At 46.6% G+C, this 13,619-nt stretch overlaps 1 protein-coding gene across 1 annotated transcript in view; it reads right to left on the bottom strand.

Annotated features, from left to right (window-relative positions):
• The window catches only part of LOC142558262 (ATP-binding cassette sub-family C member 3-like), a 215,525-nt gene that overhangs the window by 56,225 nt on the left and 145,681 nt on the right, over window positions 1–13,619 (bottom strand). The window contains exons 6-7 of the mRNA XM_075670419.1: window positions 12,347–12,523; window positions 9,372–9,539 (exon numbers count right to left, since the gene is read on the bottom strand). Coding sequence (XP_075526534.1) covers window positions 9,372–9,539; window positions 12,347–12,523 — 345 coding nt within the window. The remainder of the gene's footprint in view (window positions 1–9,371; window positions 9,540–12,346; window positions 12,524–13,619) is intronic.

Raw genomic sequence — 13,619 nt, 5'->3', positions numbered from 1 at the left:
CCCAAAAGACAATGCCACGGACCACCGAGCTAGCCGCAGGCTACAAAACCTGCACCCAGCGCTAGGACTTCTAGCCGAGATCGACAATATCATGCCAAATAGACAGGAGCATGCCGAACTGCTTTGCGTGTTTTATTGCTTGCAACTTTTTGGTTTCTAGGCAATGTTTTGTGCTTCCTAACTGTCCTTTCTCGGCTATGAAAGAAGCATGTGCTATTTTTAAGATTTACCGAAGTTCAAAAAATCCCCTGTCGCAGATATCGTAAGTCTTGTCTTCGAGGAGAGGAGACAAAGGGGAGTGAAGACAGGGAGGTTAGCCAATGTAAGTACCGGCTGGCTACCCTGTGCTGGGGAAAGGGTTAAGGGAATAAAAGGAGAAAGAATAAGAAGGGGAAAAAAAGGAAACCAGAAAATTCACACAGCAACACGAAACTACGCGCTACAACATTCAAAGGCGGTCACACAATTCGCATGTCCTTAAAAACTTCAGCAAAGCCCTTAAGGCCTTGAGTGCCGAAGCCCGTCTGGACCAGTGTCCTAGACCTTTTTCCTCTGTAAAGGGGCGATTGTCCAGTTTTTCGAGCGCAGTCACGAGCTCCTTCTTTGGCACTTTGTAACGGGGACAGTCACAAAGGAGGTGCTCAATCGTCTCCTCGCAGCCGCAGGTGTCACAAGTGGCCATTCCAATGCAGAATAAATAGGAGTTCGTGAATGCCACGCCGAGCCACAGGCGGCACAGAAGTGTTGCTTCCGCTCGTGGTAACCCTGGTGATAGGCGGAGTTGCAGACGTGGATCCAATCTGTAGAAACGTGCGTTCGTGAATTCAATGGTGTTCCACAGATTCTGCGTAAGCTCGCGGGCGATGGAGCGAAGACTTGTGGCAGCCTCTGTTCTTGACAGCGGTATGGGTATAATCTGGGCACCATCATGTGCCGACCGGGCAGCGTCATCCGCACTGTCATTTCTCGAAATTCCGCAGTGACTCGGTATCCACTGGTAGATGATGTTGTGTCCCTTGTTGAATGCATGGTGGTGGAGTAGTGGGATGTCTGCGACTAGTTGCACATTTGGTCCGTGGTTGAAAGGGGACATCGGACACTGGAGAGCTGCCTTTGAGTCACGTAAGATGGACCATGAATGTGATGATTTGCGAACAATAAACTCCAGAGCAGCACGGATGGCTGCGAGTTCTGCAGCCGTCGATGATGTATTGTGAGATGTGTTGAACTTTAGGGTGACGCACTAGGCGGGAATCACCACTGCTCCAGCTGAACTTCTAGAGGAGACAGAACCATCCGTGTACACGTAGATGCGTCCTCTGTGCTTGTCATGTAGAACTGAAAGCACGGTTTACTTGAGGGCGAAAGTTGACATCTCCGTTTTCTTTTTGATACCGGGAATAATAAGAAGAGCCTGGAGTGGATGGAGGCACCACAGCGGTTGAGATGGTCGCGGTGCAGGCTTGAAGCTTGACGGTAAAGTTCCATGGTTAGCGGCAATAATCTTGCTAAACGCGGAACGAGGTCGAGCGGCAGGAAGGGAGGCGAAATGACAAGATGGAAGTCGGGCGAAGTGCCTGATATGCATCCTTAAAGTGTCGACTTGAAGATGCGTATTGATGGGGTGGTCATGCGCGATGGCTATTGTTGCTGCCGTGGATGCACATCTGGGAAGACGAAGGCAAATTCGCAGAGCTTGAGCTTGTACAGACTGGAGGGCACGGAGGTTTGTCTTACCGGTCCCACCCAGTACAGGTAAGCTATAGCGCAGGACACTGAGGAACAGTGCGATATAGAGTTGGAGCATTGTACTCACAGATGCACCCCATGACTTTCCCGCAAGAAATCTGAGCACGTGGGTTACCATGACTAATTTCCTTTTAGGTAGGAGATATGAGAGCTCCAGGAAAGGTCTCGATCTATTATCCCTCCTAGAAAGCGGTGCGTCTTCTCGTAGGCAATTCATCATTATCATCATCATCAGCCTGGTTGCCCCCACTGCAGTGCAAAGGCCTCTCCCATACTTCTCCAACTACCCGGTCATGTACTAATTGTGGCCATGTTGTCCCTGCAAACTTCTTAAGCTCATCCGCCCACCTAACTTACTGCCGCCCTCTGCTACGCTTCCCTTTCCTTGGAATCCACTCCGTAACTCTTAATGACCATCGGTTATTACGGATAATCGGCCTACGGATAACCGTAGGCAATTGGCTGTCCATTAATTCTGATAACGTACTGTTTCATTGCTTTGCGCGTGAAAGCGACTATAGAGCACTTCTCGGAAGACAGCTCCAGACCTCGTGCTCGAAGATAGCCGGATTTTAGTGTGGCCGCTTTTTGAAGTCTGGCGCGCACTTGGGACGCGTCGCTCCTGATCACCAAATGCATATATCGTCTGCATAGATCGACACATGGACGGATTGCGGAAGGGTATGAACCAGGTCGATGAGCACGAGGTTAAATAGAGTGGGGCTCAGGACTCCGCCTTGTGGTACGCCACGGTAGGTGTTGTGATGACGCACCATCCTTTGTTCGCACAAAGAATGACCTGTCCTTCAAGAAGCTTGGTATCCACCGAAAAACAAGGCCGCCTAGGCCAACATCGCCCAAGGCGTCCAGGATGGCTTGATAGGTTACGTTGACATAAGCGCCTTTAACATCCAGGAACATCGCCGCTGACAGTCTCCTGAGGCTTTTTTTTGTGCTGAACATGCGAGACAATATCTATGACGTTGTCTACAGAAGAGCATCCGCGTCGAAAGCCTGCCATAGCGTCAGAGTATAACTTGTAGTGTTCTAGGTACCACTCTAGACGCGTCAGCACCATCCTGTCCATCACCTTTCCTAGACAACTGGCCAGAGCAATGGGACAATAAGACGCCACGTCTAGGGGTGATTTACCGGGTTTGAGCAGAGGCACAAGGCGGCTGGACTTCCATGCAGCAGGAACTACTCCTTCACGCCATGTCTTCAATGCGCATCATCCGCTATGGGGAAGCATAAAGATGGACTGTCGAGAAAGACGTGTACTATCCTTCGCGTCGGACCATGAGCTCTGCTGCCTAAATGATGGCAGTCCCACTTTTCTGCGGGGATTGACATACAGCAGCTGCCTGTATTTAACTTTTGTTTCAAGATGCCTCAGTGCCAGTGTGAAATGATTCACGGACAACGAAACGCATGGTAGTGACCACGTTTCAACATATATTAAAATCGATATTGTGGCTTGAGCAGCGACGTTAATTAGCTTCTCGATGTTGCCAGGTATACAGTCCTGGATCTCTTGGCAATTCTTCTCCATGAGCAACGTGTATTTAAGCCAGTCGATGTGATGAAGAACTGTAGTAGAGTGTGACTCGCGTATGCCATCGATTTTGAATTATTGTACACGTCTAGAAGTGCATGTCGAGATCTTTGACCGAGGTTTCCAAGAGCTGCGTATGTCACCCCGTCAGGCCCAGGCGATGAGGAACGTCTGCACACTGCCAACGCAACCTGAGACGCCTCGATGGAAAACAGATTCTCCACACGACAATCCCGCGAGATTGGAACATCACGGGGATCACGTGTAGCGAACGACGGTGGTAGACAAGCAACCTTCCAACAGAAATCCTCCGCTACGTCGATCTCTCTGCGACCTTGGTAGAGAGCCAGGCATTTGAAGAGGTGGCGTTGTTGCGGTGTTTTTCGAAGACCACGCACTGTTCTCCATATATGTGACAGGGGTTTATGCGGATAAAGGGAATCAGAGAAGGTTTTCCATCTTAGAGACTGCTGGGAGTTGATCCGACGCTGAATCTTCTTCTGTATGCGTCTAGCCTCCCTTAGGTCGTAGATGGACTTGGTGCGCCTGTACCTTCGTTCCGCGTGACGGCAGATTGCTCGAACCCGCTCCAATTCTGCTTCAAATTCTGAAAATTTAGGAATAGGCCTAAAAAATATTGTGGCTTGAGCAGCGACGTTAATTAGCTTCTCGATGTTGCCAGGTATACAGTCCTGGATCTCTTGGCAATTCTTCTCCATGAGCAACGTGTATTTAAGCCAGTCGATGTGATGAAGAAGTGTAGTAGAGTGTGACTCGCGTATGCCATCGATTTTAATATATGTTGAAACGTGGTCACTACCATGCGTTTCGTTGTCCGTGAATCATTTCACACTGGCACTGAGGCATCTTGAAACAAAAGTTAAATACAGGCAGCTGCTGTATGTCAATCCCCGCAGAAAAGTGGGACTGCCATCATTTAGGCAGCAGAGCTCATGGTCCGACGCGAAGGATAGTACACGTCTTTCTCGACAGTCCATCTTTATGCTTCCCCATAGCGGATGATGCGCATTGAAGTCGCCGGTAGTAACCCATGGTGCAGGTGTCGCTGTTAAGATTGCACCTAGTCTTGCATTGTCCAATCGAATCGAAGGTGAAATGTAGGCGCCTACGAGCGTAAGTGCGATGTTCTCGCATGTTAAAGTCAAACACACGTACTGATTGTCGTCATCAGGTGCCACTGGGTGTAAAACATACGTGAAATCGCATCTGATATAAACGATGACCTTGCTGCGGTCGCTAGAGGTGGCAGACATGAAAGCTTCATGTCCTGATAGGCGGATGGCACTCTCAACGTTTGGTTCAGATATGACGATTATTGGAAATTTGTTCTTAAAAACCTAACGGATGAAAGTCCAAAATGCGCGATTTAATGCCTCTGACACTCCATTGGAAGATAGACGCTTCCTTTACCTCTTTAAAGAACGAATGTAGAGGAGCAGCCATGGTGCTTCTCAAGACTGGACAGTACTGATTCAGGGCATCTAGTTTTCGAAGTGCGCCTCAAGCGGCTGGAGTGCTTAAGGCGGTCAGTGGTCAGCGTGTTCATAAGGGCCCTTATCATGGGGACAACTTGTTTGTCGTCGTCTTGGTTGCTGCCAGAAGGTGAAGCATGATTCGGCAAGCGTGCTACATCTTGTCGCTCCGCTGGTGCGTGTAGCCGTGGCGATGCCGGCCACTCCTCGCATGAGGCAATGATATTGGAGACTTTCTGCTGAGGAACCTCATTGCTGTTATTGCTAGTGGTATGCGGAAGTTTGTGGACTGTCAGTGGACGCGGCACATCCTTTGCAATAGCAGTGGGTTTCCTACATCTCCGGCGACGTGAACGTCGACGTCGCACCTTTGAGGCAGCCTCCCTGTGCGAGGAATCATCCCTCACCATTTGCCTGAAGACTTTCGCCTCATTTTTCACATGTGGGCAATTCTTTGAAGTTGCATCGTGAGAGCCCTGACAATTGGCGCACTTTTGGTTTTCTACACGACAGGCGTCGGAGCTGGGCGGCCCAGAGCACCGTGAGCACACAGCAGCATTTGTGCAAACCGCACTAACGTGCCCTATCTTTTGACACTTCCTGCACTGAAGCGGCTTTGGCACAAGAGGCCGTACAATGTGTCGGACGTGACCGACCTTGACGTGTGACGGTAGGCTGTCCCCTTTGAAAGTTATCTTGACACATCGCGAGTTTCCCAGGCGACGGGCTTGCAATATGGCATTCCCTCTGTCACCGGCTTGATGAGTATATGGAGGTCAGCATCGCGCATAGAATTATCTATGTCATATACAACGCCTGCCGTACAGTCACGATCGTCTTGTTTATAGCAGCGTACGTTGATGCTATCCAGCACCTTAACGTGGCTCAGAATGTCTAGCGCGCTGCGCTTTGTGACATCTATAGCGTGGATGTTCTTACGGGTGTTGATCCTTGCATCTTTGATCTGACCCGGAACAAGAGCCTCGAGCGATACAGATGGGGCTTGGCGGTTGATCAGGTTAAGGTTGTCGCTAGCAGCCACAGGCACAAATAAAATTGTGAGGTCTGATGGCTTTCGCGTCGGGATCACAGTTGCTTTACTTGTGGAAGGAGATGTCCTGACGAGCCTTCCCTTTGCTTTGTGCTTCGCTGCGGGCACGAAGTCGCTGTCATCCGAGGTTTCATCACTGGTTCCTGAGTAGATCACAGTCTCCTCGCTGTCGGTGTCACTCGGGCGACTAGATCGCTTTCTCGGTGCGGCCACTGTTGCCGTAGAAGGACCAAGAACCCCTCCAGGCGACTCCACGTCCATCGCCGTAGTTAAGGGAGCGGCGTCTCCCACAATGTAGCTTCAAATTCTCAGAGACAAAAAGGCAGCGTTCCACACAGGACACTTCGAGCTGGACACTTTGAGCTGGAGTATTAGAAGAGGCGGACAGCATCAGCACGACAAATCAAAATACATATTCATCTAATTAGCAAAATTTTATAAATGAACACATAAATGATTAATTTATGGCATATATTGTAGTATACCAATTGTAGCCTTCGAATTTGCAAGAGTATCTATTTGAAATCAATTTTCAGGATGACATAAGTTTCGAGAAATTTCGCAAAATGTGCGACAAAATACATGGGCGTTCCAGTAACTTGCGTGCTTCAATGCACAAAAAAGCGTTTTGCTAAAGAATTAAATGGAAGAACAGTGCATTTTTACGGCGACTATGGTGGCACGTATTTCCAAATTAGTGGCATTCTGGAAATTAGTTCCAAGTGAATACGCCTGGTAAACTCCGCGGCTACAACTCATATATTGCAATATCTGTCCTATAGTAATGAAGATGTTCATTAGAGTATTTTTCATATATTTTACTAAGTATTGCAATGTCACGTGCAAGTAATGTCCTTTCGCTAGAATAGCAGCTTGGGCTTATTGGTTTTCCATCCTGCTGTTAACAGCGCAAAATGTAGGCAAGAGAGGAGACAAGAAGACACCACAAGCGCTGACTTTCAACGGTTTCTGACAGGCACTGACTTTCGCTTTCAACGAAAGCCAGCGCTTGTGGTGTCTTCTTGTCTCGTCTCTTGCCTACATTTTGCGCTGTTAACAGCAGGAAGTAATGTCCGCCTCTGAAAAATCTAGCTCAAGGAATCGACTTATTTTATCTGCAACAGGCGTTCTTGAAAAGCTACGTAAAACTTCAATATGGTCAAACCATACATTTTACAGGTCCGTCTATGTCTCCCTGATGTGACTTGTGAAATATGGATAGATAGAAATATGAGATCTTCGGCGGACGTTCTGCTGGAGGTCGCACATAATCTGACTTACAGATTGCACTATCAGAAAGCTGAAAAGCCATTTCGCTCATTTATTCTGCCCAATCGAAGTTAATGAAGACCTGCATAGCGCCATAGGGGTATTAAGAACGCATTATGCCCTCAATTATTGAAAGATTTGAACAGCAGGCTATGTGTCTCAAAGCGACCGAATATTGCGCTCATGCTCCCACGTGTGTGCCTGAAGGGCTTTTCAAACACACGCGCTCACGAGTGTCAATAGCAGCAGAAGAAATCTGTAGAGAAAATAACATAGCTGTAGTTCCTTAGGACGATGTGTTGTCGCACAGCGGTAAGAAAACGTTGGTTTGTAAAAGCGTTACTCTCTTTTCAGACCAGAACAAATTGGCTAGCCTTTCTAAAAAAAAATTGCGCATGATTAAAAAGGCCCAATCGGGAAAATAATCACAAAGATAGATAAATTATTTGTGTTTAACAGAAAAAAAATTACTGAATTCCACTGTCGTGTGCCAAAACACCTCACAAGACAGGTAGGTGTCTAAGTGGGCATTTGAGAGACCAGAGCAAGAAGGCTAACAATACCTTTTCCAATTGTTTTCTCGAATTGCTGTGCCAAACTCCTACTCCTCTAGATTCAAAGATGCACTAGCTTTAAGTGCAGACGACGCTGAGCTGACAGTGCTGAACATGGGAGCAAAACATATCTACTCTTTTGCTGACCAGTCCATCAGCAAACAATGGTGCAGAAGGAAACCTCCATGCCATTAGGAGGTTTGAGAAACTTTATAATACGAGGTCGTGGAATCGAATCCCGGCCACGGCTGCCGAATTTCGATGGGGGCGAAATGCGAAAGCACCCGTGTGCTTAGATTTAGGTGCACGTTAAAGAACCCCAGGTGGTCAAAATTTCCGGAGTCCTCCACTACGGCGTGCCTCATAATCAGAAAGTGGTTTTGGCACGTAAAACCCCAAATATTAAAAAAGAACTTTATAATGGTTACAGTGCGAACAAAACGACGACGGAGTGAATGGACACAGGACGAGCGCTGACTCACAACTAACTTTACTTAAACACACATCAGGAATATAAGCGACACAGGCGATCACATGGGCAATTGAGGAACGTACAACCAGGCCACGCGGATATAATTCATCTGGTACCGTATCGAGCTATCTAGGTAAATTAATTCCTGCTGAGAAAGCGCCATCGAACGCTGACCAATGCACCACGTGCGCTTTCGCTCAGTGTAGGCTGCTTCCCCGACTAATCTGGTGGATGCATCACTATGCTCAAACAAGATTGTTGTGTCTTTGAGCAGAGACTTACACATACATTGCCGGCAATGGGAAGACATATGCGCAAAGGCATTCTTGTCCAAGGACAATTGATGCTCCCTAAGTGTTACAGTGACGCACCGGCCGGTTTGCCCTATGTACATTCGCCCACACTTGCGGTGCAAGTGTAAGCCTCTGTTCAAAGACACAACAAATTTGTTTAAGCATACTGGTACATCTACCAGGTTAGTCGTGGAAGTAGCCCACATTGAGCGAAAGGGCACGCGGTGCATTAGCCAGCTTTCTATTGCACTTTCTCAGCAGGAATTAATTTACCTAGATAGCTCGATACGGTAACAGATGCCCTGTATCCACATGGCCTGGTTGTGCGTTCCTCGATTGGCCATGTGATCGCCTGTGTCGCTTATATTTCCGATGTGTGTTTCAGTAAACTTACTTGTAAGTCAGCGCTCATCCTGTGTCCTTTCACTCCGTCGTCATTTTGTTCACACTGTTATCATTATAAATGCATACCAACTAGCCCAACTTTCCACTTTAATACGGTTTGAGGAACATCAATGCCTAGGGGTGCCTGCAAACTGTTCAATTAAATGTATCACGATGACTCGTAGTTGTTAGCTGTTTTTTGTATAATATAAAACGATGTTTGAATTCGATTTTTTGTGGGTTAGTGGCTCAAGGTTCTTCCAACGTCTACCTTCGACTTTTCAGGATTAGACATATTAGGCAGTGCTTCTTTGAAAGTGGGTCCGGCGTATCTCTTTGGATTGGGCATGTTTCACGTTAAGATATATCGACAATTTTTTTCGGAACATGGAAGCAGATGTGATAGTTGCTGCAGGAGTAATGGACACGACGTTCTACGCGGGTTGACTCGACTCAAGCTCGTTGTACCGCAACACGCACATAATGAGCACTGGCGGTATCTATGCTAGGGACCTGTGCACACACAAGCGCAAATGCGCGCGCGCACGTACCTTGTTGCTAAGAAGCCCTTTCCTGCCCAGCAATCGATTGAACACCGCGGTCGAGACGTTAGCATCGAGTGCGCTGAGCGGGTCATCCAGAATGTACACACTGCTGTCACGGTATGCCGCTCTTGCCAGGGAGATCCTTTGCTTCTGTCCGCCGCTGAGGTTGTAACCCTGCATGCATGATTACGCCGTCAGTGCCTTCCTTAAAGCTATCGCCAACGCCTGGCATTTTCGCTAGGCAAATAGGCCATAGCGTTGATTTTTTTTTGCGTAGAAAGGATCCCTGGGGCTAAAATCACAAATTTTGACTTCTCGTGAGTGGATTGGTTGGTCCTGCTTAGCGTTTCGAACCCTTCTGGTGAAGCACCCTCGGGCATACACTGCTTCATGGAGTCCAAATGGCATTCTCCTGTGCTAACCTGCGGCGATGATCGATTAACCGGTACTTAGAGATAATATGACAAACATTATTTCATACTTATAAGTCTTTCACCATCACAATTCAGGAACCACTGTGAAATAAATTGTCGAGGTAGCGGACGTTTAACAACGCCTTTCTAATGGGCATCTTGCTTTATAAAATACTGAACGATATATACGTAGCCATATTCACGTAAACTATGAACTATATTCATGCCCATACTTCAGAGTTTTGTTCAACAGTTACACAAGGTTCCCCTTTTGTAAGTAAATGTGTGGAAGGAAGTGAGGTGCCAGCTACTTCTTTGCAGCGACGTGCTATTAAAAAAGGAACACTGCGGCGAAAACCATACAGCCATGGCAATACAAGAACACTCAATAACGAGCTCTCGGGAGTTGTTCACAAATATTGACACATAGCATAAATGTTCATGAATCTGAACGATGAAAAGCAGCACATAATCACGTGAGCTGGCTTTACGTCGCCCGCGACTTCCTTATGCTCGTGCGCACTGCCTGGTTATTCTGCGAACCAGTAGTTGGGTGAGCACGCACTATGCCGCATCAATATGGGCCCGGATTGTGCGTAACGAATTAGACGTAGTTAATAACTTGCAAGTCATATTCGCAGTGTGCAGTACTGAGTTACAGCTTGAACCACAAAACTTAGCAAAACGCTTTAGAAGCAATAATTATTGGGCCCAGCGGACGTTGATGGTGCCACTTGGTGCACGGAGATCATCCAAGCGCTCTCTATGAGCTCAGCCGGTCTGTGCAGCGCACTAGTCTGGCCTTGCGGCCAAGAGAAACATCACAAGAAGCTAGTTTCAAGGCTTTCTTGGACGACAGCCGTCGTTTAGGCATAACGCTACAAGTTAAAAGCACTACAATTTCCGACGCATTGAACCACCTTAACGTGGACACCCTGTGTCTCTGGGTAAATTCCAATTTACGGATTTAAGCAAATGTAAAACGCTAGAAAACTTTTAGTAGACAACCACCTAATTCGACTGAAATTTGTCGCATTTAAAAGTATACTAGCGCCGATTGTATAACATAAGATTTAGATTTGGGCGTCAAATGTCCTGCCAAAATTCCAAAGACATCGGAAAAAATAAAGAACGGCGAAAATATAGCCTGCAAGTGCATAATTATGCAGTAAAACCACTACCACAGTTTTGTGAAAACAATCTGTGAGAGCAGCTAAAGCGCACAGATGTCCTAAATAAGTTTGCCGCTGAGGTAAAATTCTTAAAGTGCTTAGAAGGGGTTTACGCAAATCCTACTCTCAAATTAGTGATGTGCTAGAGAGCGGTGCATGTCATATCATTTGTGAGGTTTAGGTGTCGGCAGAGCATACGCTCGGCACGTGTAGTGTCGCGCGGGCATACGTCATGTGTCAGGTGAACTAGCACTACCACGAACCAATAATTGTTGGGCTTGCAGGTCTTGCATCACTGATGAAAAAAATTTATGCAACAAAAAGACGACGTGTACAGGAAGGGAGCGCCTTCTTTCCTCGTTGCGTTGTCTTTCTTCCCTGACTCTGTGCGTCGTCCTTCTTTTTCTGCTAGTTTCCTCATTGGCAGTTGCATGACTCCATAGTGCCAGGTATGCCATGCAGGCGCCATTGCTCGTCTTTCGCCTTTTCTTGCCTTCTTTATTTTCCGTTTGTTGATGCTGTCCCGTGTATTTCTTGCCAGTTTATTTATCTATCAAGGCAGTCAAGCCCATCTATATGCCTTGACACTATAAAATTACATGCACTTCCCCATGGGCGTACTGCGTTCAATATCTTTTTTGAGTTCGAGCAATCTCTTTTTATCGCATTGAGCACTTCGTTCAATTGAGCCTTTTGAGGTGGGATATCTGAAGCGGGAGATGTTAATGGAGACACAAACTGCGTTGTCAAGCTGGGTAATTATTGATATTCGTTAAGGAACATTTAGATATTGTCGAATTTCGAGCTCATGTCATAATTTCAGTATTAAGTGCGGACAACGGGGAAGTGAAGGGGTGAAGCATGCTTAAGAGAAGTCCTAGGCCTAGCGTGATGTTTAAGTTATCTGCCTCGAAAACCGGTTTAAAGTACGTTTCTTAATGTTGAGATCATCCTATTCAGGCAAGCTCCGAAAGAAGGTTCGCGATGCAGAGAGCGCTGAACTAGTGCTGTACCAACAACGCACAGTTTTTGCAAACTGTAAAAAATAAATATGAAAAGCCCATCATCCTGCACACCATCGCACCCTGAGCCTAGGCCAAATCTTTCAAAATGGATGGTGGTATCGCCGTCGCTTCATCGCAGCCTTCATAAAGAGGTTGAACCAACTTGATGAGTTGATGATGCAGCCACCTCGCTTTGAAAAATAACCACTGCTAGTCATGAGATATGGAGACGCCAATATCGGCGACAATGCAGTGCCGTATGTCTTTCAGAAGTTAAGAAAGACGCAATAAAGACGCAAGTTGCGATTCAGTACTTCAACACCAAATCTTGCCTTTAAAGGGCATATATTTAGTGATATTATCAGCGTGTAGAGTGAAAATGTTAAAATCACCTTTTCTCCAAGTTCGGTCAGATCTCCGGCAGGCAACGACGACATGTCTCTCGTGAGGGCGCAGGCTTCGAGCACCTCCCGGTAGCGGTCGGGCTCATAAGCTTCCCCGAACAGCACGTTATCCCTGAGGGTCATGTTGAACACGCAGGCCACTTGCGGCACGTACGCCACCCTACCCTGCAGGCCAAGGAGCGCTTGTAGCAACACGTGCGCTGTGCGGAATCCAGTGCTGTCTTGTGTCATCGCCATAGCACGCAATTTCAGCCGAGCACACTATGGAAAAGTACGTGATAGAGCCTTCATATAAATATTACACATATACTAGAACTATAGTAGCAGGAGTTCACGCCACTCAAGCAACTAAGTAGGTTAGCTCAGCCGTCGTAGCCCTAGTATCTGCTGGAAGAAGTGTCCAACCCTGAAAATGACGCGGCTCGCCAATTAGCCAATCTAGCAGAGCATCTGTGTTCAACGTTCTCAAGAAGCGCACATGGCCGAACACGAACGACACAGAACGCTCGTAATAGGTGGCATAAGTTTGCTGATGTTTTAGGGAATTGCTCTATAGCTGTTTCAGCCCATGTGGATTAACATTTGTGATCTCATTGCGAATTTCCGACCGCGTTGTACATTTTGGCGAGCCGTAATAGGTGAGTTCAGACAGCGAGGAAAGCAGGCAGGTTCGGCAACTAAAGTGACGCTCTAGAAAAACTTCTGGTTCTGATTGAACCAATCAATAACTTTTCCTCTCTTTTCAATGTTAGAGAGGAGACTGGACGAAAGGACGAAACACATTGACGAGTGTCCGGCCTCCTTTTACAGTCAACAACATCTGTACTAAACATTTATAACTAAAGTAACTTAACTATAACTAAACTAAATATAACTAAACATTGCAGGTTTATCACTTTGTCACAAATTATATCAAAACTCAACTCTTCATAAGGACTTTTTTTGTTCGCCATCTGCAATTTTTGATAGGCGCGACCATCCCTTCAATGTCAAGCGCTTGTCATGTCGTTCACTTAACTACGCACATTCATTCATTCCACGCACTATAACTTACCGTAACGCTTTGCCTCCACATGTTGCTACCAACGCAGATCACAATAAATTTATAAATCTACTGTTACTGTTTGCCTGTACTACAGCGTATTCGTTGTGTTAACTGTTATCTATATGTGCACTGCTTTTTTGTTTTATTCCTTATAGTTCTATAATGATTCTCGTTTACTTCAACACATTAGTTTGTATGTTGTATAGATGTTATTAA

The sequence above is a fragment of the Dermacentor variabilis genome, chromosome 9 (genome assembly GCF_050947875.1).
Source record: "Dermacentor variabilis isolate Ectoservices chromosome 9, ASM5094787v1, whole genome shotgun sequence".
NCBI classification, from domain to species: Eukaryota; Metazoa; Arthropoda; class Arachnida; order Ixodida; family Ixodidae; genus Dermacentor; species Dermacentor variabilis.
The sequence above is the reverse complement of the archived record's forward strand: the minus strand, read 5'-3'. Positions and strand labels throughout refer to the sequence as shown.